This window comes from Mandrillus leucophaeus, unplaced genomic scaffold (genome assembly GCF_000951045.1).
Source record: "Mandrillus leucophaeus isolate KB7577 unplaced genomic scaffold, Mleu.le_1.0 Scaffold93, whole genome shotgun sequence".
In the NCBI taxonomy this organism is placed as follows: Eukaryota; Metazoa; Chordata; class Mammalia; order Primates; family Cercopithecidae; genus Mandrillus; species Mandrillus leucophaeus.
In genome coordinates this window covers 4662918-4687827 of record NW_012110141.1, presented here as the reverse complement: position 1 = coordinate 4687827, position 24910 = coordinate 4662918, and the positions used below count along the sequence as shown (strand labels likewise).

At 37.7% G+C, this 24910-nt stretch overlaps 1 protein-coding gene across 27 annotated transcripts in view; it reads left to right on the top strand.

Annotated features, from left to right (window-relative positions):
* TRPM3 (transient receptor potential cation channel, subfamily M, member 3) overlaps window positions 1-24910 on the top strand; it is a 990741-nt gene that overhangs the window by 641554 nt on the left and 324277 nt on the right. For all 27 annotated transcript variants that reach the window (XM_011970184.1, XM_011970182.1, XM_011970181.1 and 24 more), the window contains exons 4-6: window positions 3589-3802; window positions 7071-7195; window positions 21810-21981. In XM_011970184.1, the coding sequence (XP_011825574.1) occupies window positions 3589-3802; window positions 7071-7195; window positions 21810-21981 (511 nt within the window). The remainder of the gene's footprint in view (window positions 1-3588; window positions 3803-7070; window positions 7196-21809; window positions 21982-24910) is intronic.

Here is a 24910-nt window from a genome sequence, read left to right as displayed (position 1 = left end):
AACACAATCAAGGACATAAGCGTACCCCACACCTCCAAAGTGTTCTTCTGCCCCTTTATTTATTTATTTATTCTTTTCTTTATTCTTTTATTTCATAGCATTCGTTATAATTATTTCTCTTATAAAGAGACTCTCAGTGAAGATTTTTAAAAGAAGCTTGGCCTTAAGAAATTCCTCTGTTGGCCTCTGATACTCCAATATCCCCTCTTCAGCCCGAATGCTCCTTGTATGGCACAAAAGTACACACTGGTGAAAATTTCTGTTGATAGATATCTGAAAGTTTTTGCCCTCCGCATGAGAGTTTGTGCACAAAAGATGCCATTTTTCATATAGTAAACTCTAGTCAAATCCCGGTGATATAATGTACTTAGCTAAAATTGTCAACATTTACTCTGTATTCTGGAATCATTTTTTGCTAGGTAAATCAAATCAATATAGAAATAACTGTACTGGATGCCAACACTTTGAATTTCTGGCATATATGTATAGGAAACTTTAGCTCTTTGGTATCTCTTAATGATGCAATTTATTTTATTAAGCTGCTTTCATATTCTGCTTGCTTTTGCCTCATGCTTCAGCTAAATATATTTCAAATATACTTTAATGAAAGAATAGACAAACAATTTTTGAGGCTTAAACAATGGGGTTTTCCAAACCCAAAAGTATGGCAATAAATTATCATCTCCTGGATAATCTTATTTATGAATCCAAAAGCACATGTTTGTATGATTACATGCAGGCATATTCATTTTGTGGTTATGCAACTTCAACATTCATACTTAAATTCCAGAATTAATAATTTTCCGTTGTTTCCCACACAACATAGGCTTTAGAATGTCAAAACTCTAACTGTTGCCATTCATTTATATGCTGTATTGTCCAGTGCTTTAGTTCTATCACTTTCCACTGTAAATTAGACATTATATTATATACCCAATACTTTTTTAGATTGACCTTATATTAACTAATATCTTAGTTTATCTTCCTAACTTACAACCCAGATCATCCATTTTGGATCATGTAAGTTCTGCCTCCTATATATGCTTTAAAACTTCCTTCAGGCCAGGCACGGTGGCTCATGCCTGTAATCCCATCACTTTGAGAGGCCAAGGTAGCCAGATCACGAGGTCAGGAGTTCAAGACCAGCATGGTCAAGATGATGAAACTCCAACTCTATTAAAAATACAAAAAATGTATCTGGGCATGGTGGTGGGCACCTGCAATCCCAGCTACTCGGGAGGCTGAGGCAGGAGAATCACTTGAACCCAGGAGGCAGAGGTTGCGGTAAGCCAAGATCGCACCACTGCACTCCAGGCCAGGCAACAGTGCGAGACTCCATCTCAAAACAAACAACAACAACAACAACAACAAACAAAAACAACTTCCTTCAGCGAAGGTGCCTAGAAATAAACTCTCTCAGTTTTGGCAGTATGAAAATATCTATAATCTCTCATTTTTAAAAGATAGTTTTGCTGAGTATAGAATTCTAGACTGACAGGTAATTTCTCTTGACACATTGAAGGTTTTGGCTTCAGGTGTCTATTGTTGCTGTTGAGGAGTAGGTCTTCAGTCTAATGACTATTCTTTGTACATGATCTGTCTTTATTTCCAGCTACTTCTGAGGAATTTCTCCTCCCTTTGGTGTTATGTGTGATGTGTATATAAGTGAGGTTTCTTGTCATTTGCCTGCTTAGAATTCACTGAACTTTCTGCATCTTAGAATTGGTATCTTTCTATAATTCTGAGGAATACTCAGCCAATATTTCTTCTAATATTGCCTCCTCCCCATCATCTTTTATTTCTATCTATAATTCTGATTATCTCCTCCAAGCTCCTTTATTTTTCTTTTATGTTTTCAAATCCTTTGTTTTCCTGGCTGCATCTCATTTATCTTCTGGATCTATTATCGTTATAGCTAATATGTAATTTAACTTATCTATTTAAATTTTCATTTAATTATTACATTTTGATTATTGGACGTTCTGTTTGGTTCTTTTCAGATGTATACACATGCATGTATACATCATTTTTTAGTTTCTTGCTCCTTACTCTTGTACTCAATCATCTTGTTTATGCTTTTTAACCTATTAAACAGTTATTTTATAGCCTGTATCTGATCATTTCAATGACTTTCAGGATCTTATTCTGGTGCCTGTTGTTTCTATTGGTTTTCATTCATGCTACCTTATTTCCTGTATAATTTATTTTATTGTTTTACTATGAAATACTTATTTCCCCATGAGAATTATATCAGGCATGGATTGATGACACATTCTTCCACAGATAATCTGCATTTACTTCTACCAGTTATCTGGAACCATTTTCCAGTCAGAACTATTTAACATTAAACACTGCTTGGCAATTCTCAAACCATACTGATGGTGTGAATATGGGCAAGGCCTGTGTGGGGGCCTGACTGTATTTAAAAATAATCAGAGGGGAAATGTTTTCCTCATCCACCCAGAGTCAAGGTTGAGGAAGGCAAGTTTTCTTGCCATCTTCTTCTGTACATCAAGTGTATTTATTTTTTTTCTTTCTTACATTTGAGGATGATCCCTTTGAAGTATACCAGCACTATGTGGGATCCCATATTAAATTCTCCCATAAAAGCATTAAATTCAAACCTGCATGCAACCATTAAATCAGACGCTCTAGGTCTTCCAGGGTTTAGGAAAGACACTCAGGGTCAAATCCTGCTTTGGTACTCCCTAACCTCCTGAGGTTCTAAACTGCTTCTTTGTTTAGGAGTCTCAATAATTCTTTTTTTCATGCCAGCTCAGAAACCTATTTCAAAGGACTTTCTATATTTGCCCAGTTTTTCTGTTGTTTCCAGCTAGAAATTGAAGTTTTTATATAATTACATTGAGACCTAAATGAGTATCTCTATATATGGTTACATACATATTTATTACTGCATGCATTTACAGTATTTCATTTATATAGACTTATCATAACTGTATTTCCAGTTGCATCTGGTAACACCTTGATATTTGCTGTACACTCAAATTTTCAACTATTCTTCAGGAACAGTTGTCCTGCCTTTTGCTGTGTTATTTAAAAGATAAACATTACATTTGGTATGCAGTTGTTATAGCTATAAATAAATGTAATTCACTATTACCTTATGTCAAAATTCTCATTACATTATGTAGAACTGTAGAATCTTTCACATTCTCTCAAAATAATAGGGTCACAGAAATAATAATATGTGCATCTAGTTAATATAAAGAGATATGAAAAATATTAGAAACATTTGAACTGTTGTACACATGTAAAGGGTGGTGAAAGATAAACATGATTTCCTTTGAGCAAAAAACTTGGTCTGGGAAAAGTCATGCTTGTGCAGCATTTTAGAAAATCTAATAATTTCAAAATGAATTATAATTTCAAGAAAGCCTTTAAAAATACAAACTCTTTGTCTAATGAAGGCTCTTTTGATAAAGCAAATGATCACCCCTTCTTAAAAAAATCTGATTTTATATGAGACATTTTTGTCACATAACTACACATATAATTGCAATCAGTAAAGATAACCAGCCTCAGCCAGTCCTGCCTTGTCTCCCTAACTGATGTCCTTTCTTCTTCCAGTATGTGCGAGTATCTTTTGATACAAAACCTGATCTCCTCTTACACCTGATGACCAAGGAATGGCAGTTGGAGCTTCCCAAGCTTCTCATCTCTGTCCATGGGGGCCTGCAGAACTTTGAACTCCAGCCAAAACTAAAGCAAGTCTTTGGGAAAGGGCTCATAAAAGCAGCTATGACAACTGGAGCGTGGATATTCACTGGAGGGGTTAACACAGGTAATTGCAAGTGGAACAGAGAAAGTCAACATAGGCCATGGGAATGTTGTGCCTGATATAATTTTCTGCTAAGGTTAATTATCTCTATATCACCCCACTTCATCCCTACCCATGGGTCCATAGTTGCTAGTTATCTCTCCCTCCTTTATCTAAATGAGAACTTTAAAGTTATTTCTTAACCAAGAAGAATTACTTACACGTAAGAAATGGGTTGGGATATTTAATAGTTGACTATACAGAATTCATAAACACAACTAATGGAAGTTCACAGGGTATTTTTAAATAGCTTAAGTTGCCAGTAATTTTTTAAGGAATGACTTCTACTTTAAATTGAAAGCTCTACCTCTGTCCTTTACACAATTTCAAGTTTGGTGCCAAATAGCTTTAATTTTTGCAAAACGACATTTCCCTCTGGGACATAAAGGCAAAATCTCGGGCATTACGTGTTTATTTTTTAAAATATTTTATTAACTCCTCACTGTGCCAATAGAAGACACACCTCATTCTGAATTCCAAAGAATTTTTCCTTCCTGCTATCTATATTGTGCTATAGATGCATTCTTAAATCAGTTCTTACCAGCCCACCTATAGTTAAGTGCTTATTTGCAGAACATTTTTGATGTGCACCAGATAATGGAATGGATGCCTGTAAATGTTTTTGGCATATTCTGTGGGTCTGAAGTCTGAGGTGCCAATTGGAAATGCAGAGGTAATATTGCAATAAGTTAAGGTAAACTTATTACAAGCCCCAAAGTCTGTACATGTGGATACATTCGTAGTTAATGGAATATTCTAAACGTAACTCTGGTCCAGTTAGTTTTAAATAACATGTTATCTTGGGCCAGGTATGATGGCTCATGCCTGTAATCCCAGCTCTTTGGGAGGCCAAGGAGGGTAGATTACCTGAGGTCAGGAGTTCAAGACCAGCCTGGCCAACATGGTGAAACCCTGTCTCTACTAAGAATGCAAAAATTAGCCCGGCATGGTGGTGGGGACCTGTAGTCCCAGCTACTCAGGAGGCTGAACCAGGAGAACTGCTTGAACCTGGGAGGTAGAGGTTGCAGTGAGCTGAGATCGTGTCACTGCGCTCCAGCCTGGGCAACAAGAGCAAAACTGTGTCTCAAAAAATAAAAATAACATGTTATCTTAATGTTGTTTAAGATAAATTTTGCATTTGTAGTATGGATGCTGTTTGAGTAAGACCTACACTGAGAATTCTCTTAAATACCTAGAATTTGTGAACATTCTGCACACAGCTACATAAAGATATTTCAGTGACGAAGTCTGCAGATTGCTCATGTTCAATGTTATGTGAAATTCTGACGCGCCCATACACTGACATGATCTTAGAATGATCTGCTTAGCTCTTCACTATTTATCCTGTAGTAATCAAATATCTATAGAGCAATTTTTCTTTCAATGACTGTTCAGGTTTTGGGTTCCATGTTTCCCTCTCAACTAAGCAGGCCTCATTTGCCTGTCATTATTGTTTATTGCATTCCTGTCACATAGAGACCAACTCAACGGGTTCTACAGGTTCAAAAGAAAATCTTACCAATGCTCTATTTCTAAGAACTTGGAATACTATTTATTGTTTTTATTCTTTCATAAAATGCATTCAATATCAAAAGAAGAATTTATAGTCTACATACTACAAACCCAAGAGTTCATCTCTGCCTCACTCCAGGCTTAGTGTTCAATCCAATACCCAAAGTGAGGTTCTGATGATAAAGTGTTAAAGTTGGGTAAGAGGTATTGATAGAATTGTGCAGACAGTTGAGCATACCATAAAGTTGAACTTCTTGTCCAGGGCTGGCCCTAAAAGGAGTTTTGTATTGGAAACAACTGGAAACAATTCAATATTAATATTCACAGTCTTCTTTTGGGAAGTTTTGTTTTGCTGTTTTTTGGTTCGGGTTTTTGTTTTTTTGTTTACCAGTACTCTCAGAAGATTCATAGATAAGATAATAAGTGAAAATGATATTCTTTCCAACACTCCTGAATAGCTCAACATGGATTAATGGCCATTTACACTGTTTTGTTATTTGCTTTTTAAACAGTGATTCTTCCTGTTTCAGCTTATGAACATTTCAGTATTGGGCTACTTAAATACACATGTCTTTTCCCATGATTAAATTGCCTGGTGTGTTTCATGTGTTTAGTTAGTTTAGTGCACAGGGTCTGAGCCCTTCCTCTAGGCTAGCCCCTGAGGTGTAGGAAGGCGAATAAGGCACTGACCCTCCAACTTTCCTCTCAAAGAGTTTTACTGTTAGAAGAGACATCTCCACATGTAATTATGAATCACTGCAGAACATGTTAAGTGACATACTGAGCTATTCAAAATTTGCAAACTGCAATATGTTCAAATGGAGAAGAAATCAAATCCAACTCAACATTCATATAGGAAGTGGCACTAGGTATACATTTTTCCTGGAGAAATGACTGGAACTTTGATAAGCAGAAACATCTTTTCTTAGAGGATATATCTTATATCTTCCTATAAAAATGATCATTTGAGAGGGAGGTTAAGAGAATTAGAAATTGTATCTTCTTTAAATGTTTTTTAAAAAGGTAAGAGTTATGCTGCCTACCATCGTGTAAACTGAATTTTCTCACCCTTAACTATGATGGGGTGGGTCATTTTAACAGAAGAGGAAAATAATTAGAATGATGAAGATTAAAAGGTGTGTCTATATATTTTAACACAAATTTTCCACAGAATAATCCAACACTGTCTTTATGAGTAGGTTCTCATAAAGGTTAACACAATTTCAAACTAAATAATTCATGTCTTTGAATGATTTTAACTCATATACAGACTGTGGTGTAGATTTAACATACCATTATACATGGTACTTTTAACGTGACACAGTCAAGCTGTTGGTTCCTAATCATACTAACAAATTATTATGCTTATAAGAAAAAGAGTTTCTAAGTTTAAGAAATTGTATTTATTCTTTTTATAGACATTGGATGCTTTTTGTTTTTTCATATAAATTGGAGTAAGAAATGCAATGCTAGAATTCATACACAAATCCAGCCAATGCATTTGGCATTACAGCCACGAGTTTATGTTTCCTCCTAAATACAAGTAGTTTGTACAGACATGTGTCAAAATTTTATATTCAATTTATTTAACCTCAGGAGAAACCATTACCACAATTTTCTTTAGAATGATGGGAAGGTATTTGCTTTAAAAGACAAAATTAATGCTTCTCTTTTTTTTTTTTTTTTTTTTTTTTTTTTTTTTTTTTTTTTTTTTTTTTAGGTGTTATTCGTCATGTTGGAGATGCCTTGAAGGATCATGCATCTAAGTCTCGAGGAAAGATATGCACCATAGGTATTGCCCCCTGGGGAATTGTGGAAAACCAGGAGGACCTCATTGGAAGAGATGTAAGTCCTGAGTGCTGTCCTTTTCCACGACTTCTCCTAGAGGTGATATGAGAAAAGCATAACAAAATTAGTATTCAAAATGTGCATATTATAGTACTCTTTTAGTCCCCACTCACTAAAATGAAACTTATGTTAAGGAATGGTTTCTTGGGCAAATACTTATTTTCTAAAATCTCTATGCAAATTCCAGGTCAATTCTTATGATCAAGAAAGATCCAAAGGAAGACTTACCACCTACCCCCTCTCCGCTTAAATCAAGCAGTGGTCTTTCTTCACCCATCAAATCCTGCCATTACTCTTGGTATAGTGATGTCAACATTCATTAACACCACTTAATATATGGCAACATGAACTCATTGACCGATATACTAAACACAGACTCTCCGCACCCCAGGGCTCTAGCATCTTTATAATTTGAGTATCTTTCACCTACCTCCTGAGAGGTGCAGAAAGAGATTCTTTTCATTTCAAAGTACCATGAGGTCTATCGGAGCCACAAAAAAAAATTTTTTTAAGTGGCTAAGAATTAACTGGTCTTAAACTTCTTCTTCTATTATGATGTAATACAATGCAGCCGTCTTATTTTAATACAACAAAATATATGCAATTTTTAAAAATGCAATGCAAAATACCTTGAATTAAAAAAAAAAAAAAAAAAAAAAGTCATCCTAGGGCACACTGTCCTGCCCTTCGCAAATCTTAAAATGTGTTGTATGAGTTACCAGTGGCAATGCAGGCATTTGAAAAAGGAGGTGTAGGATCCATTTGACCCTGAGCAGAGGTATTTCCCCAGGGGCTTGCATTTCTCCTGAAAATTTACCTAAATGGGACAGACTGTGATGCATTGGAGCGGCAGACACTTTCCTCTCAGTTTTAAGGAAAACATATGTTTCAAAAAAAACTAAATGTCATGAAACACAAGCTGCAAACAAACTCCATTGGCCTTAAAAAATATCTGTATGGGGTACAAATGCAGATGTTTTATGTACGTATATTGCATAGTGACTAAGTCTAGGCTTTTAGTGTACCCATCATCTGAATAGTGAACATTGTACCCAACAGGTGATTTTTCAGCCCTCACCCGTTCCACCTTTCGTAGTGTCCAATGTCCATATTCTACTCTGTATGTCCATGTGTGCCTAGTATGTAGCCCCCACTTACAAGTGAGGACATGCAGTATTTGACTTTGTTTCTGAGTTATTTTACTTGGGAAAATGGACTCCAGTTCCATCCATGTTGCTGCAAAAGACATGATTTCATTCTCTGTTATGACTGGGCAGTATCCCACTATATATATATCTGTATGTGTGTGTATATATATAGTATGATATATATATATATATATATAGTGGGATATATATATACACACACACACATCCAATCCTCCACTGAGGGACACTTAGGTTGATTCCGTATTTTTGCTGTTGTTGATTGTGCTGCAATAAACATGTAAATGCAGGTGTCTTTTTTATATAATGATTTATTTTCCTTAATTAAAAAAACACTTTAAGTCCATTAGAACCTTTATTTTAAGTGATAACAAGTGTCCACATCAATGATATCAGATTGCACATATAAATGCTCATTTATCCAGGATACATAGGTCAAGGGATGAGATAATATTCTCTTAATTAAAATTTATTGGCTGTTTCATATTACATTTACAAATTGAATATCTCAGCAACAATTTCCAAAGTGTTACATAGGCAGACCAGACTGGAAAAGTAAGTGTTACTAATTTCTTCAAAGTATCTGAGGCTAGTCTTTCATGCAATATATTTGAGGTAATACTTAGATTCCAAATTGGCTTTTAATTGTATGTTGATTTTGCACTGGAACAAATGTATGTCTTAAAGAATTAGAATATGCCAAAATGCTTTCAACAGCAAAATCATTTAATAATGTATATTAATACATTAATTAATTATTTAAAACTTGCTGATTCAAAAGTCATTTTGAAATATTCATAGCTTCAGGATCTCTATTGTAAACTCAAATTATTATTTTTCAGTTTGAAGGCGGACACTATTTTGAACTTCCTCATTCAGATGAACTAGGAATAAATGGCAGTTGATTATTTCTTTATGCAAGATGGAGTAACTAAATAATTTCCTTAGTTGCCTAAGCATTTGCAGAGAATGCTGGCCTACTGACTCTTTGTATTATTTTGTTTATTCATCTTATAAATTTTATAAGATTGCAGAAAGACAGTACTTCTATTACATTTACTTACCTTGTTGAATTGGAAGAATCACTTCTGATTCTTCTACCTCCCATTCCAGCTTTTTCTCTGACTTTACCTTCTCCTTTCACTCCTCTTTTTTCTTCCTCTTTTGTTTCTCCTCATTGCTTCTTCCCAGTTGTATGCAAGTAGAAACTTACGATTTCCAATGGAACTTATTGACATTGTCTGCCTTCCCAACTGAAAATAGTCTTGATCCTAGCATAGAGCGCAGAAAAATGTTCAGTAAATATGTGCATCCATCATCCCTGTTCCTGAGGGTCTCATAAAGGCAAACCACGACTCACAAAGAACCAGGTGGACCATGGGAGAGACTATTGCAAAAACGAAATGGAAGTGGCAGGTTATAAAGAACACAGGAAAGACAATTGTATTTTACTTTTTCAGTAAATCTTTCACAGGGATCTATTGAATTTTGACCACTCTGTTACTTTCTTCCCTTAAAACTGGGGAACTAGAATATACCTAGGATTTCTCAGGCTCTTGTGTGATAATAGAGTTTGTTTTTCAACTTATAAATTATCTGGAGTGAAAGTACTATTTTTAATCTACAAGATTTATGACATAGTTTGAGATAAATTTTTATACATGTTCACTATTCCAATATGATAGCTAAAAGGTAATATGATGCTAGGTTGCCATTAAAAGAGGTGTTTGAATGAAATGATGGTGGTCACTAGTGAAGATTCTCCTCAAAATTATCAAATTAGAAATATTATCTGGTAAGCTTCTTACACAGTCACAACTCTTCCCAGCTAGCTTAATGTACCGCCATCCGTCCTTTTTCTTTCATTTTATATAATCAAAATCACATGTAATAAACATCAAAAAATAAACCTTTTAGCATCAGACATCAGATAGCAGAGAAAAAAATACAATGTATTATTAAAAATCTTTACCACTTCAGAATTCTATCAAAATGCAATCATTCAAAACAATAGAATAGCTGCATCTTTGGTCAAGTCTGTTTATACTCCAGAATAATATTGAAGAGGTACAAAATAAATGTCAAGGGAAATCTGGGAAATGTATTGGAAATAAATCCAAAGATAAAAGAAAGGCTCCATTTCTTATGCCTGATGTTTTATTGCAGTAGATTTATTTCCAAACTAATGGAAAATATAAAGTATTTTATTTTTGTGGGGTTGGCTCTCAGATGAGAAGAAGCTTCACTTTTAGAAGCTGAACATTCAAGTACTACTAGAATTATTTTATTTATTGATAGAAGTAGTGAGCACAGCAATTGCTATTCATCTTAATCCCTTTCGGATGGCAATAGCAAGGCAAATACTAGTCCTAAAGATAAAGAAGAAAACTTACTTGTCCTTGAGTGTGCTTCTAGATGTTCTGAAACAGTCACCTCCCTTCAGGTCTCATCTCACAGCTGGGCTTCAAGTTACGTAAGTGCACAGCATTTGTCTTTGGATTCTCAGAACCCAACTTAGAGCCTCACACTTAGTAGGTGCTCAGTTAATATTGATGAAGATTGGGCATGGTGAAATTCAAGCTACAGGGAAAATAAATGTCATGGAACCGATAATGATAAATCTTACCTACTTCACGTTTTTATCATGACTTCATCTCTAATCCTATCCCCAAGCTGCATCACATGATTGTGACTACAGTGGGGACATTTTTAAACCAAGCATCTGGATGTAAAACCATTTTCTTAGATAGCAACTCAAGGTGGAAGGTGGAAGGTGAGGGAGCAGCCTATTCGGTGTGGAGGTAAAACAGTGTGGGATGGAAATAGGCTTTTCTCTAAAGCCTTTGAAAGATGTGTGATCTACCCAACTGAGATAGCACTAGCCTTGATGTTTTAAATGTAAATATTATCCACTCTGTTTAATCAAGCCCTTCTTTTCTCAATTAATAGATCAAACAACAGACTTTGGTGAGGAATAAGGCTATGAATACTGAGATGGTAATCATTTTTTCCCCTGCCACTTAGGCCTGAAAACATATACTGTTTCAGTTATTGCGGTTGACTCCACCTCTGTGGTTTCTCCATATTATTTCTATCATCCCTCTCCTCTATTACTATCCATAATCCTACACTTCATCAAATTTAGCTCAAGGCTCACTTCCACCAGGACACCTTTCCTGACTAACTTCGCCCTTCACGTCACATCCCTGATTATAATGTTCCCACAGCTGTCTTCTTCCTCCCCAACTGTCTTAGTCTTTTCAGATTTCTGTAACAAAATGCCACAGAGCAGGGGGCTTATAAACAATAGAAATTTATTTTTCCACAATTCAGGAGGCTGGACAGCTCCTTCCTGTTGTGTCTTCACATGGTGGAAAGAGATAGGGATCTCTCTGGGGTCCCTTTTATAAGGCCCTAATCCCATTCATAGAGCCCCACCCTCATGACCTGATCACCTCCAAAGATCCCCTCTCCTCACTATCACCTTGGAAGTTTGAATTTCAACATATAAATTTGGGGGAAGAAGGGACATAAACATTCAGTGCATTGCACCAACTTAATTAAAAACTCCCCAAAATGAGGACTGAATTATTTCTTGTTAACCCTTAATGTCATAGTTTGTATGAACATGACACATTGACATGCCACTTAAACTCTGTAAGATTTTGTTTCATCTCTACAAAAATACTTGCTCTGCCTGTCTTCACACAATTTCTATGAGCATAATCATAATAATAGTAATTATAATTTATTGAGCTCTTATTTGACTGTGCTCTGTGATTGCATATATTAGCTTTACAACGTATGTATTATACCCCCTTTATAGTTGAGTAAACAAGGATCAAAACCAAGATCCAACTGCCCCCAGTGCCCATTTTCTTAAATATATGTATGTCAAGTAAGATGTTAGAAAATATTCAATGCTAGTATGTCTTTATTGTTGGTTGAGATATTGGCACATATCTGTGACAGTAAATCAAACTCAGAGGTAGACTCGATGCATGACCGGAGCCCCTTCCTTTGTCCCTAGAGAATCTTGACCTGGATAGAGGATTCTGAAAGTATCACCAGTATAAAGTCAAGAAAGAACTTCCAATGAAATATAATTTTCATATGACACACTTTGAATTTAGATTTCCTACTTTAGAAAACAAGCTGATCAGATTTGTGTCAGGTAAATGAACAGTTTCTGAAGCCTTGATTGTTTGTCTTCTCTGAAATCTAGATTAACAAGACACATACCAATTTAAAAACCCAGACATAATCACAAGACAAAGCTCTTTCCATTTTAACTTGAGGATGGAAATTGTGTTTGGGTAGATTTACAACACATCATCTTGTGTGGTTATTAAATTATCTTCACATTCAATGATGTCTTCTATTTTCCCTAAACTATAGATTTATTTCTCCAAGTTTTATAGCCTGTAAGAGTTCTTATGTTTAATTGGAAAGTGCTCTTTTGATGCCATCTTTATGTTTCAAGCCAGGAGACATCAAGTTCAATAACACAATTGATTGCTAATTTAATGTAGTTATCAAGTCAGTACATTTGTTACTTATTTCTGAGGCAAGCCAAATATGACTTCATATTACAAACTCAGAAAACTTCCCAGGAGTGGCCCTGGCATGGAGTTGATTGGATTTTTACGATTAGGTTAGATAAGATGTATCTGGGGATGTTCGAGGAAAAGGTCGGAGACAAGGACACCCGCCCAAATCTGTTATAATTATACCAGACAGGGCCAATGCTTGCTGAGCCTGGACCACACTCAGGTTGGAGCTAACTGCCTTAGTCACGTTCACTTACGTGGGGAATGCGGTTCTGGTGAGAACAATGATGAGTTTGGATCTGGGCATGTCGATTTTGACTTTCCTTTGAGATATCTATCATATGAAAATATCTGGCAGGACAGTGAGTATGTGAGATAGAAGTTTAGAAGCACAATCTGGCTACACAATTAGAGTTGGAAGGCATCTCATACAGATGGCAATTAAAGCCATTGTGGTGAGTGGGAGAGTATATAAATGAGGAAAAGGAGGGCTTACCCCTGGATCCTCATGGTCTCCAGCTTTTAATGGATGAGCAGAGGACAAGCAGCCTGCAAAGGAGGCCAAAGAAATGTCTGAGAGGTAGAAGCAAAGTCAGAGGGAGCCATGCAAGCCAAAAGAAGAGTGTGCTTCCAAAGGAGGGTGTGAAGGGCAATGCCAAGTTCTACCAAGAGGCTGAGGAAGGCAGAGACCTGGAAGTGCCCATCCATTTCATCAAGATGGATATCACTGGCATTACTGGTCAAAGCTGTTTCAGAAGAATGGTGACAAAGCAGCACTTTTTAATGGGTTCAGGAGGGAAAAGTGGAGAAGCAGATTTGGCAGAGACCTCTTAGAGGTTTTGGCTGTGAAGAGGAGAGATCCAGGTAGCCAAAGGGAGCCACAGTGTGAGGGAATTTTTCCTTTAAGACAGGGGAGACTGGAGTTTGTTTATGTGCCGATGGTAGAAAGGGACATAGGGACAGAGGTGATAAGTGATGAATAACTCCTAGAAGGGCCATGAGGTGATGGGGCCCAGAGCTAAGGAGGAAAGATCAGCTGTGGGTACACTTGTCACTGAAGGAGAATGGGAGGGAGTATACGATGTGGAAGACTGGTGTCAGGATGTTGAAGGAGTTTTAACCTGGAGGTTTATCATTCATCACTGAAAGAATAATAATAGCCCCAACAACAACTAAAATAATATTCACACTTCTGTAGAGCTTACTGTTAGCACCCTTCTAAGCACTTTTACATAGATAAACTCATTTAATTCTCACAGTGGCATTTAGAATTCATCAGTTTTAGCATTACTATCATCTTCCCAATACTCTCTAACTGGTAAAGGATGTTTCTGGGATTTAAACCTAGGCCACCTAGCTCTCCAGACCATATTCTTAGCCATTATCCTTTGCAGCATAGAGACCAATACTGCTTCTCAATATTAAGAACAGCTCTTGTTTACTTGAGATCATATTTTCATTGTTCGATGAGTTTTCTATCTCAGTTAATCCTTATAGTACTTCAATGGGGTGATTATTCTTATTCTCCATGTACATATGGAGACATTGAGACACAGAGAATAAATAACTTGCTTAGGGTCACCCAACTGGCAAGCATGTGGATCACCTGCCACATGGAGAAGGGATGGTATTCGGGTCAGAGATGTGAGGAGAGTGAGTGGAGGATGTTAGTCACCCCAATGGAACAGAAACCAGAACTGATTAGAGCCCAGGGAAGGAATGCCAGGCAGCACAGAGGACTCTGGGTGGCAAGGGGGTGGGGACTAGAGGTTATGAAACTATGCTGCATCAACCAGTTTAGAATAAAGGGGAGAAGACACCTTTTAAAGCCTTAAAGAAGCAAGAAGGTAATAATGATAATATTAATACACTATTATGTTAGTTATCTATTGCTGTGTAAAAAGAGAATACCTCAAAAGTAATGGCTTTGTATTAGTAGATTCTTGCATTGCTATAAAGGAATACCTAAGACTGGGTAGTTTATAAAGAAAAGAGGTTTATTTGGCTCAGGGTTCTGCAGGCTGTAAGAGAAATATGATGCTTGCATCTGCCCCTAGTGAGGGCCTCAGGAAGCTTCCACTCATAGCAGAAGGCAAAGGGGGAGCTGGCACACCACATAGTGAGGAGAGGGAGCAAGAGAAATGCCAGACTCTTTTAAACGAAGAGCTCTCATGTGCACTGACAGAGCAAGAGCTCCCTAATTACCGTGGGGAGGGCACCAAGTCATTCATGAAGGATCTACCCCCATGACCCAAACACCTCCCACCAAGCCTCACCTCCAACATTGGGGATTACATTTCAACATGAGGTTTGGGGGAGACAAGCGCTCAAACTGTATCAGGCTTAAACAGCAAACACTGATGATCTCATAGTTTCTGAGGGCCAGGAATGTATGAGTGGCTTGTCTGAGTGGTTCTGGCCTGGGCTCTCTCTTGAGGTCACAGCCAGGATGGCAGCTGGGACTGCACCATCTGAGGGTTTGGATCGAGCTGCAGTATCCTCCTCCAAGATGACTTATTCAGGAGGTCCTTGCCGTGTGGACCTCTTTACAGGGCTGCTTCATCATCTTCACACATGCCACTGGCTTCCCCCAGAGTAAGTAACGTGAGAGAGAGCTAAGAGAAACCTTTTTATGACCCAGTTTTGGAAGCCACACACTATCACTTCTGTTTTATTCTATCCCTTAGAAGTGAGTCACTGAGTCCAACCTAGACTAGGGAAGAGTTTCAAAGAATTGCTGGAGACATTTTTTAATCACCCCACTCATACGTGGTGATTTCTAAAGGATGTAACCTCTTTCAGAACTCAAGAGCCTTTTCCCACTGCCAGTAGGTTCTGTAGCTGAATGGTACAGGGTTCCCCGCAGGACTGGGCAAAGGGAGCAAGTCCATTTGTGTGGAAAGCATGAAATGAGGACTGTGCTGCTCTCTGCAGTGTGCAACTTAAGGGACACATTTTCAAAGTGCTGCAGAAAGACATAATTGTTCCACCCATGGATTTCAGTGGGAGTCACACTGCTAATGTATCTGGGAACTCTTTGGAAATGGATTCCTGGGTTTGCTGGTCTCTTGTTTGGATTGCTGAGCTGAAAGGCAGCATCTAGGTTTCAATAGGACCCTGCTCTACACCTATCCTTACAGCCGAGGTGCCTGAATGAGAAATAACCAGCCAGTGGCCCTGCTGGCTCAGGCCTAGCTACAATTGTGAGGACACACAGAGCCTTTCTTTTTTTTCATTTCATTCTCTCAGTCCCGATGTTCCTTTATCTCAGATGCACAGGTTCCTTCCCACTTCTCAGCGGTATCCCATCTTCCCTCCCAGAAACGGATGCCTGATCCTAAGAGAATCTCCTCACTCCTTTTGTTTCTCTCTCCAAAGCACAAAGCCATTTTGCTGCCTGCTGGTGGCTTTCCTGACCTCTGTATACATACAGTTCTAGATAGCTCATCTGGAAATAATCTGATCAGCTATCAGAAGGACTTTTATGCCCAGCTGAGCCACTGATAAAAATGTCCAGCAGTAAAACCAACCCTAATATCGTCTACAAATTTACAATCAGACTGGGTCCTCTGGCTTCCCTCTTAAAATCTACATGGGATTTAGAGAAAAGAGTGGGATTAGTGGGGCAAATTTGACCAAGACACCTCACCTCTCTGAGCCCCTATAGTTCCTTCCACCTATAAAGTAAGTCTTCAATGGGTTAATCCTTGGAAAATTGACCATCACAGTGCCTGCCATGCAATAAGTGATGAATAAATCCTAATATTTTTCATCCTACATTAAAATGATGGTGCTATTAGGAAAGAATGATTGTTTGGGCCACACATCCACTGCTCTGCCGCTTGCCTGGAGCATGTTGGTACACAATTCAGCAGGTAATGAGGTTTGGGTTTGCAGGCCTGTGATTTTGATGGCACAAAAACCTGATTTAGTCCAGTTCAATTCTGTTTGGAAAAGTAGTGCCAGGTCATCAAACTGCCCTCGCATCGCAGAAAGCACCATAAAATGGAGGAGACCACAGGACAGGAAAGAACTACTTTTCTTTCTGTAGCCAACACACATTGAAGGTCACTATTCTGTGTTAACTTGAAAAGAGCAAAAGCACTGTTTAACACAGGCTGTCCAGACTCAATTTTAGAGCTAGGAAACAGAAATTAGTCAAGTCCTCTAATTTACAGATGGAAAAACTATTGTCCGAAAGTTTCTTTCAATGAGTCTGTTTTGAACATTTATTGTGAGATATTACCAAGATGCATGATTGTGTATCTCTTCAAGCCAGCATAATATTTATCACACATTATATTTCCTCAAGAAATTCTTAATAAGTAAGTAAATGAATGAATGAATTCACAGACTTGCCCCATGTTAGAAATTAGTAACTAGAAGAACTAGAGCTGGAACGCCCGTCTCTTGATTTCCTGTTTACTACTTCTGGGTGAGATCAGAAACGCTTGAAAATAGCTAGGAAAACTCAAGCAGGTTTCTTAGATTAGCTTCTGAATCACTGATTTAAGCCCATGCAGAAAACACAAATGAAGCACTCTGCCTGACTGAAGGCTGTGCCATAGTGTCTCTGAATCGGTCCCTTCCTGGGTATGATGATGTCCCTACTAATGCCTTCTATAAAAGGGCTTTTACCTCCATTCACCTCTTAAACAGCTCCCCCTTCACTTCAGAGAGCCTCTTTCTTTCAAAGTCAAAGTATACAGAGGCCTCGGACCCAGAATTTTATCAGTCAGCCAGTATTAAAAGGTGTACAATGGATTAATGAGGGAAGAATTCTCTCATTTTCTCTTGAGGGACAAGAAAGAGAGGCAAATGTCATTACTTACAGGTATTGTGGCCCACGATGCTCAGAGAGTACTAAGTGTCTAAAATCCGTTTCTAAACACATTTCTCTTCTAGATATACATATTACTATTTTTTATTTTTGATTTTGAAAAAATGTTTGTGGGTACATAGTAGGTATATATATTTATGGGGTACCTAAGAAGTTTTGATACAGGAGTAGTCATCCCCTCAAGCATTTATCCTTTGAGTTACAAATAATTCAGTTACATTCCTTCAGTTATTTAAAAATACATAATTAAGTTATTGTTGACTGTAGTCATCCTATTGTGCTATCAAATAGTAGGTCTTATTCATTCTATGTTTTTTCTACCCATCATACTACTGTACTTACCAACTGTAAAAGCTCACCTGATGTGCAGCCCTTTCAGACACCATTCAGCCTTTCTCAACTCGGGTTTCTTATCTGAACTGTAAAATGGGAAATTGTTTGAGTGACTGTCTTCTCAATTCTCCAAAGATAGTACATAACGTGGATCATCCTCTGTTCTTAGGAAAGAAAGCGATCCATTACATGCAATGGATGCTGCAGGGCAGTAGGACTTACTTTCTCTGGAAAGCCTGGCTGAGAAACATGCCACGGTAATCCAATATACCTACAAATTGTGAACACATCACAATAGTTCTTACCACACACCCACAATTCCAAAAAAAAAAAAGAAAGAAAAGTTCTCTTTTACAATCTCTTAACAATGAAAATGGCTGCATTACTTCCAAAATTTTTTCAGAGGAAAAAATTCATTTGTATTCATGTTATTAAAAGATATTTTTTTAATTTGGAAAGCGTAACAGGAAGGTTAGCAAATCTTTTTAGATATGTAAATTATAACTCACACAAAAATAGATTGCTGGTATGTTTGCTATGAAGAATATTAAACGGATTTTGTAGGCATGTTAGACCAAACTATATTCCTTTGAGGTATTTGGGAGGTTATTTCTAACTTTTCAGTTAAGCATCAAATAGTTTCAGACCATCACCCTCTTAGATGCCTGGGAGGATATGGCAAAGAAAAAGCACTTTGCATATTTTGCCAACAGACTGCTGATTTTTTTTTCTTTACTTACATTGATTTCTAGCTCAGGCAAAACAGAAGTCACTGATTTGTCTCATATCATTTCATTTTGATCACTTGTTTACAATTGGAAAATCAGCTTATAGTTGGTAAAATAGAGCAGAGGCGGAGAAGGAATTAACATTTATAGAATGCCTGCTACAAGCTTGGCATAGTGCTGCGTACTTTGCACGTATAATCTCACCTAATCCCCAAGAGGTAAGTGGTTTTATCATTTCCCTTCTACAGATTAAAAAAGCGAGACTCAGATTCACACAGTCATTAGCAACACAGATTCAAACAAATTTCCACGATTCGTATGTTCAGAATTATTCCAGGAATCGGCACATCTTTCTCCAATAATGACTGAAAACTAAATTAGGACACTTCACTTATTGTTCAATTTTTATCCCTTATTATTCAGCAGACAAACTCTCTGCCAAAATATGACCACATTTGACTTGCTTCCACATAAGATCAAAAGAAATGGGGATCAGTAAGATGAAGAAATGGAAATTCATGAGTGAAACTGTAAATTTGACCCTTTTGCCGTGACCAGTTCAGATGTGCAGTGTTCCCAAAGAGCCGCTGAGCTGTGTTCCACAGGAAAAGAAGGTCAAAAGTCAGAAGACCGGAGCACCCATGTCCTTAGAATACAGATACTGTATATAGAACATAGTTAGATGATTTAATTTTCTTCTTTTATTCTTAGCTTATGGTGAATATATCAGCTTGGCTGAGAATTATTTTCATTCCTTCATTCATTTGAAAATTTTGTTTTTATTGATAGTCTTTAAGTAGGTTCATAGGAATTAAAAAACATGGGCTTATGTCTCAGCCAGCACAAATGCCTGGTGTTCACTCTTACACACAATTTAACCTCTAGGAAACCCACTGTCCCCTGCCTCTCACAGACTGCTTGGGTCTCACCCCTCCTTCTCAAGGAGTCTTACAGGAACTGCTACTAGAGAAGACAGAACAGTAGCTAAAGTATGTTCTTTTGTCTATAAGCACAATGCAGAGGCACTTTAAGAACAGGCGAGTCTTTCTGCTGAACCTCTTTCAATAAAACATTAATATTTATTAACTTGCACTCTGCTGTACAATGAATGTTTTATGATCAAAAACAAGAAGCAACAAAATGGAAATTTTAACCACAAGCAACCTACTCTTCCAGTGATAAGGAGCTCAGGATGGGGTTGGCAAACCACTGTCTCTGTGTTTCAGGGGACTCTTATGCAATCATCTAGACAAAGGAGTCATTGACTACTGCTCCATGCAATTACGAGAGACAGTAATCAAAAAGTTATAGACTTCTTTTATCAGTAAGAGCCAACTAAAATGAAGCTGTGCATTAACCTTAAATCAATGCTGCATTAACAAATTCTACATTAATGCTACATTGATAAATTAACATTATAGCAATACTACATTAAATTAATGCTACATTAACAAAAAAGTCCTATATATTAATAGGACTAGGCTTTTTCAGAAGCTCAGAATTATATACACATTTTACATTTAAATTAGATCAATCCTTAATTCAGAAAAGAAAGGATTTTTTTTTCAGTGTTGGACAAAAGCATGTCTGTCTCGTTTGCCTATTCATTCATTCATTCATTCACTATTTATTAAGTACATTTTATTTGTCAGGCACATAGAAATGTGGGATTTTGAATCAGTTTCAAGGTCTAAAAAAATGACTTACATGAGTTCTTCACTATTGAGGACTGCCCTTATAAATCACTTTGTAATTCCTTTAACAAACTACTCAATCTTACTACAGCTTTTTATAGTGAGTTATTACATACTGAAAAAGAACAAGAGCATCTCGACTCTATAATTAATGTACACACTGCACAAAGGCACAAAAATAAAAATTCAGTAGCATTTCTTTCTTTCCTGTGAATTTTGATGATTCAGTACAGTGATAGCTGTACTGAGACCGTGTAACAATTAGCCTGTTGAATATTCTCTTTCTATAATCTTGAGTGAAGTTCTTACCTAAATATTCTAGGAGTAGATTTCCAACCCATCATCTTATGTTTCCACTGGGTCTAAGCAGTGTGAGAAAGGAACATAAGCATAGATTTTTGGAATCAGGCAGACCTGGGTATGAATCCTGATTGTGTGTGTGGTAGACTCTCAGAAAAATTACTTTACCTCTCCATTTCTTGGTCACCTACAAAATGAACACAAGAGCATCTACTTTGCAGGATCATCGCAAGGAATATAGATAATATGTATAGAGCAACTAGCTCACAATAGGTATTGCTGTTCTTTTTATACCAAAAAAAAAAAAAAATCTAAAAGGCCGCACTGAAATTGCTCTATTTTAAGTAGTGTAATTCACCATGAAATTAAAATAACAGCAAAAAAGGTAGAATGAGACAGAGTTGAACATTTTGGGCCTGATTCATATCTGTCTCATGAGACAATTATTTTCTATTCAAGATTTCCGCCGAAATAAGGTATCTAGTAAGAACAATGCTGTTTTTAAATAAGAGACCTTCAAATTACTGAATGGGATTGACAGAAAGGATCACATTTCTCCTAGCTCCCCGCCACCATCTCCAGAATTATAATTGTTCTGCTGTGCCTATTAATGTGTGGACATGATAAAGAAAGGAAAGAAACAAACTAACAAGATGGTAACATTATTTTGGGCTCATTAGCAAATAGAAGGTTGACTTCAAAATGAAACAACAAACAAACTAGCATGCCAGCTTTTTAGTACAGTGAGAGCACATCTCTATTTTCTGCCTCATTTCAGCAAGTAAATAATTACTCATTTAAGCACAGTCTTGCCTTGAATAACTTTTGCCATAAATCTTGCCTCTATCCAAAGCAATACTAAGAAGAAGATGTAGACTGTACTTTCACTGTACCACAGAACTGATGTTCTTTCTTTCTCTCTTTCCTCTGTCTGATTCTCCTTTTCATGTCTTGTGTTCTTTTTTTCTGATGTCTGCCTCTTCCATTTGATACCCTGCAGGTTGTCCGGCCATATCAGACCATGTCCAATCCTATGAGCAAGCTCACTGTTCTCAACAGCATGCATTCCCACTTCATTCTGGCTGACAACGGGACCACTGGAAAATATGGAGCAGAGGTGAAACTTCGGAGACAACTGGAAAAGCATATTTCACTCCAGAAGATAAACACAAGTAAGTAGTGGTTGTTCCCACTGGCATGCCTCGTACGAAGTGTGCTGAAAGTGAATAACTTTAAGTACACCATGCAGCAATGTAATAAAAACTTAAGTTAGTTTTAAACACGAACCATGATTTCTACTGAGCCAGAGCTTAGAATGAGAGGAAGTCATCCAGAGGAGAACAATTGGAGGCATAAGAAGTGATTACACAATTAGTGACTCCAGCTTATGTATCATGTGTGAAAAAGTCAACTCCATCTGGGGTATATGTATGCAGATAAGCTTTCTCTTCAAACTTTTCCTTCATCATCTGCATGGTACTCTAAGGAGAAAAGGCACCCTAGAGAAAATGCTTCTATTTATTAAGCTTTTTTTGGTGGCTAAACAGAAAAGCAAAAGAATCAGATTTTGATCTTAGCACCGATCTGGCTATGCAAAGTCATTTCAAAGAAATTGAACATTCACTCTCTAAGCTAAAGCATCATGTGAAACTATCTCCATGAAATTTTAATTGTCTCAATTTTAAGTATGTATTCATTGTCTCTAGATATATATGGATTTAGATATAGATAGATAGATATGTGAACCACATAGTACATCGTTACACTAATATTATCTCTTAAGTGCATAAGAATCTCTATTTGCTGTATTTATTGTGTAAACATTTGTTTTAACTGTGAAAGGTAGCATCATCAAAACAGTAATGCTCCCCAGATCACTAAGTGGCTTGCATTTAAATGCGATTTAGGTATGAAAGCAATCTACTGTCCCGCCTCACAAAATAAAATTCAATTTGTTTTTATAAAGTAATAGGTGAGGCTGCATGGCAAGCTCAAACTTTGTGGTAATTAGATGTCCCATCAGGGAAACTTTGATCTAATTGATTGAAATTCCAAAGCCTACAATTCCAAGGAACAAAAGATTCACTTTGACTAGATGAGTTTTCAGAGGTTCTGTGTACTGTGATTCAACTTGTCCAAATCACTTTTCTCTTCTCTAGATTTTTCTCTGCACCTGCCCCAAATGGGTCTTCATTGCTGTAGCCACCTTCTTCCAAAAACTGGGATGTTAGCTTCATCAGACCACAACTTCTCCTTCCTACACTCTCTTTTCTGATCCCACCTTTTAGGGACTGCTACCATTTAAGTGTCATGTCTTGTGGTTTCATATTTTTCACAGTGAAACCTGAAATAATAAATTTTGACCTAGGTCTGAAATAAAAATTATATTAGGAAATTTCCTTCCCCAACTGTCTTTGGAAAGAAGAAACACAAGTGTTATTATCCCAAGGTGAATATCTTCTGGAAACAAAAAGAGTAGAAAAGACTAGAAAATATACGGAGACCAGCAGAGATCAAATGTAACAAAGCACTGTGATCAGTGGGTGGTAGGTTTTGCTGTAAATACTAAAATTGAGTTCCATTACAGTACTTGATAGAATGGGCAAATGTTATGTAATCAGTGATATCTATTTAGGTTTTTATAAGTGACAGCATGACTCTTTGTACGCCATCAGGTTAAGAATGAGAGCTTAAATAGGACTGAGCTGGAAGCTGAAGAGGATGAGAGCAAGGAAACAAGGAATAAATTCACAGTCAAGTTCAGTACTTGGTAATAAGACAAAATTGGTCCAGACAGGCAAAGCATGTCATTGTGGCAGGCCCTGGTGGCAGCTGGGCTGGTTAGCCAGTAGTGTGGGTAGCAGGCCTAGGTATGTATTTCTGTAAGTTATGCACCCAGCAAAGGGGATGGGAGCTGGAGTTAAAACCCAGCCACAGCCTAGGTTTTAGTCAAGCCTTGGTGCCTTCCAGAATGCCTCGAGGAAGGGGGTGCCTTTTTCTGATTGATCATCCCAGAGGGAGTGCCCTTTTGCAATGTACGTGCCTGGAGAGGTGCCTTTCTTCAGAAATGGCAGAGCTGCTGCATGTATGGTTGGCACTGCAGGGGAGGCCCAGGGAGGCTCATGGACAGTGGCCTGGCCCCCCTGAGGAGCAGAAGCCAGCAGCATGGAGCTGAAGAGCAGGCCACAGTAGATGGTCAGCGTGTCAGGAATGCTGGAGGAGTCACCACCAGATAATACTAGTCTTTGGGTAGATCATCAGGGACACATCACATTCCATTTCTGGAAACACCAGACCTTTGCTAGATTATCAAGGCAGGTAGTGGCACATGGGCACATTGACAAGCAGGGACCCGTCAGGAGTCTAGAGTACAAAGGAGGGGAGAGGCACAGATCCGGGTACCACGGGACTTACTTTTGGGACTGTTTATATTTGTGGCTTCACAGATATTCACCACTTATATTTGTGGCTTCACAGAGGCCCACAGTCTCCTCTTCCAGTGAATATATTAATAATTAAATGGTAAGAGGAAAGTTATAAAAGCCCAAGAGAAATTCTGAAGTCACAGGAAGTGAAAAGGCCCAAGGTAAGGAATTTGTGCATGAGCTGTAGTGAATGTCAAGAGTTGGCTCCTATAGCAGTTCTATCCCTGAACTTAATAACGGTAGGGTGACCAACTTCTCTCGGTTTGCCTGGGACTTTGTTAGGTTTAGCAGTGAAAGTCCCAAATCCCTGGGCCCCCTCAGTCTGGGCAAACTGAGATAATGGGTCGCCCTACAAGTGAGTGACTCAGAAGTCATTAGGTCAACTTCCCTCATTACTGTACTCAGCCCCCAAAGTCGGGCGGAGCGGCAAGCTCCTTAGAGGATAGGGAGTGATCCAGGCTCTTTGAAATAGATAAAACAGGACCTTTGAGGTCTCCATTCAGTTAACAGCAAAAAATGCTCACTGAAAACACAAAGGCCCTCCAGAACAGCACTGACAAAGACACAAAGACAGGCAAAAGTAGACCGGGTCTTAACATGAAAAGCAGTAGAAGAATACAAACCTTTAATGCAATCCTCAGTCAGCAATTTAGAATAGCAAATCTACTTTCTAACA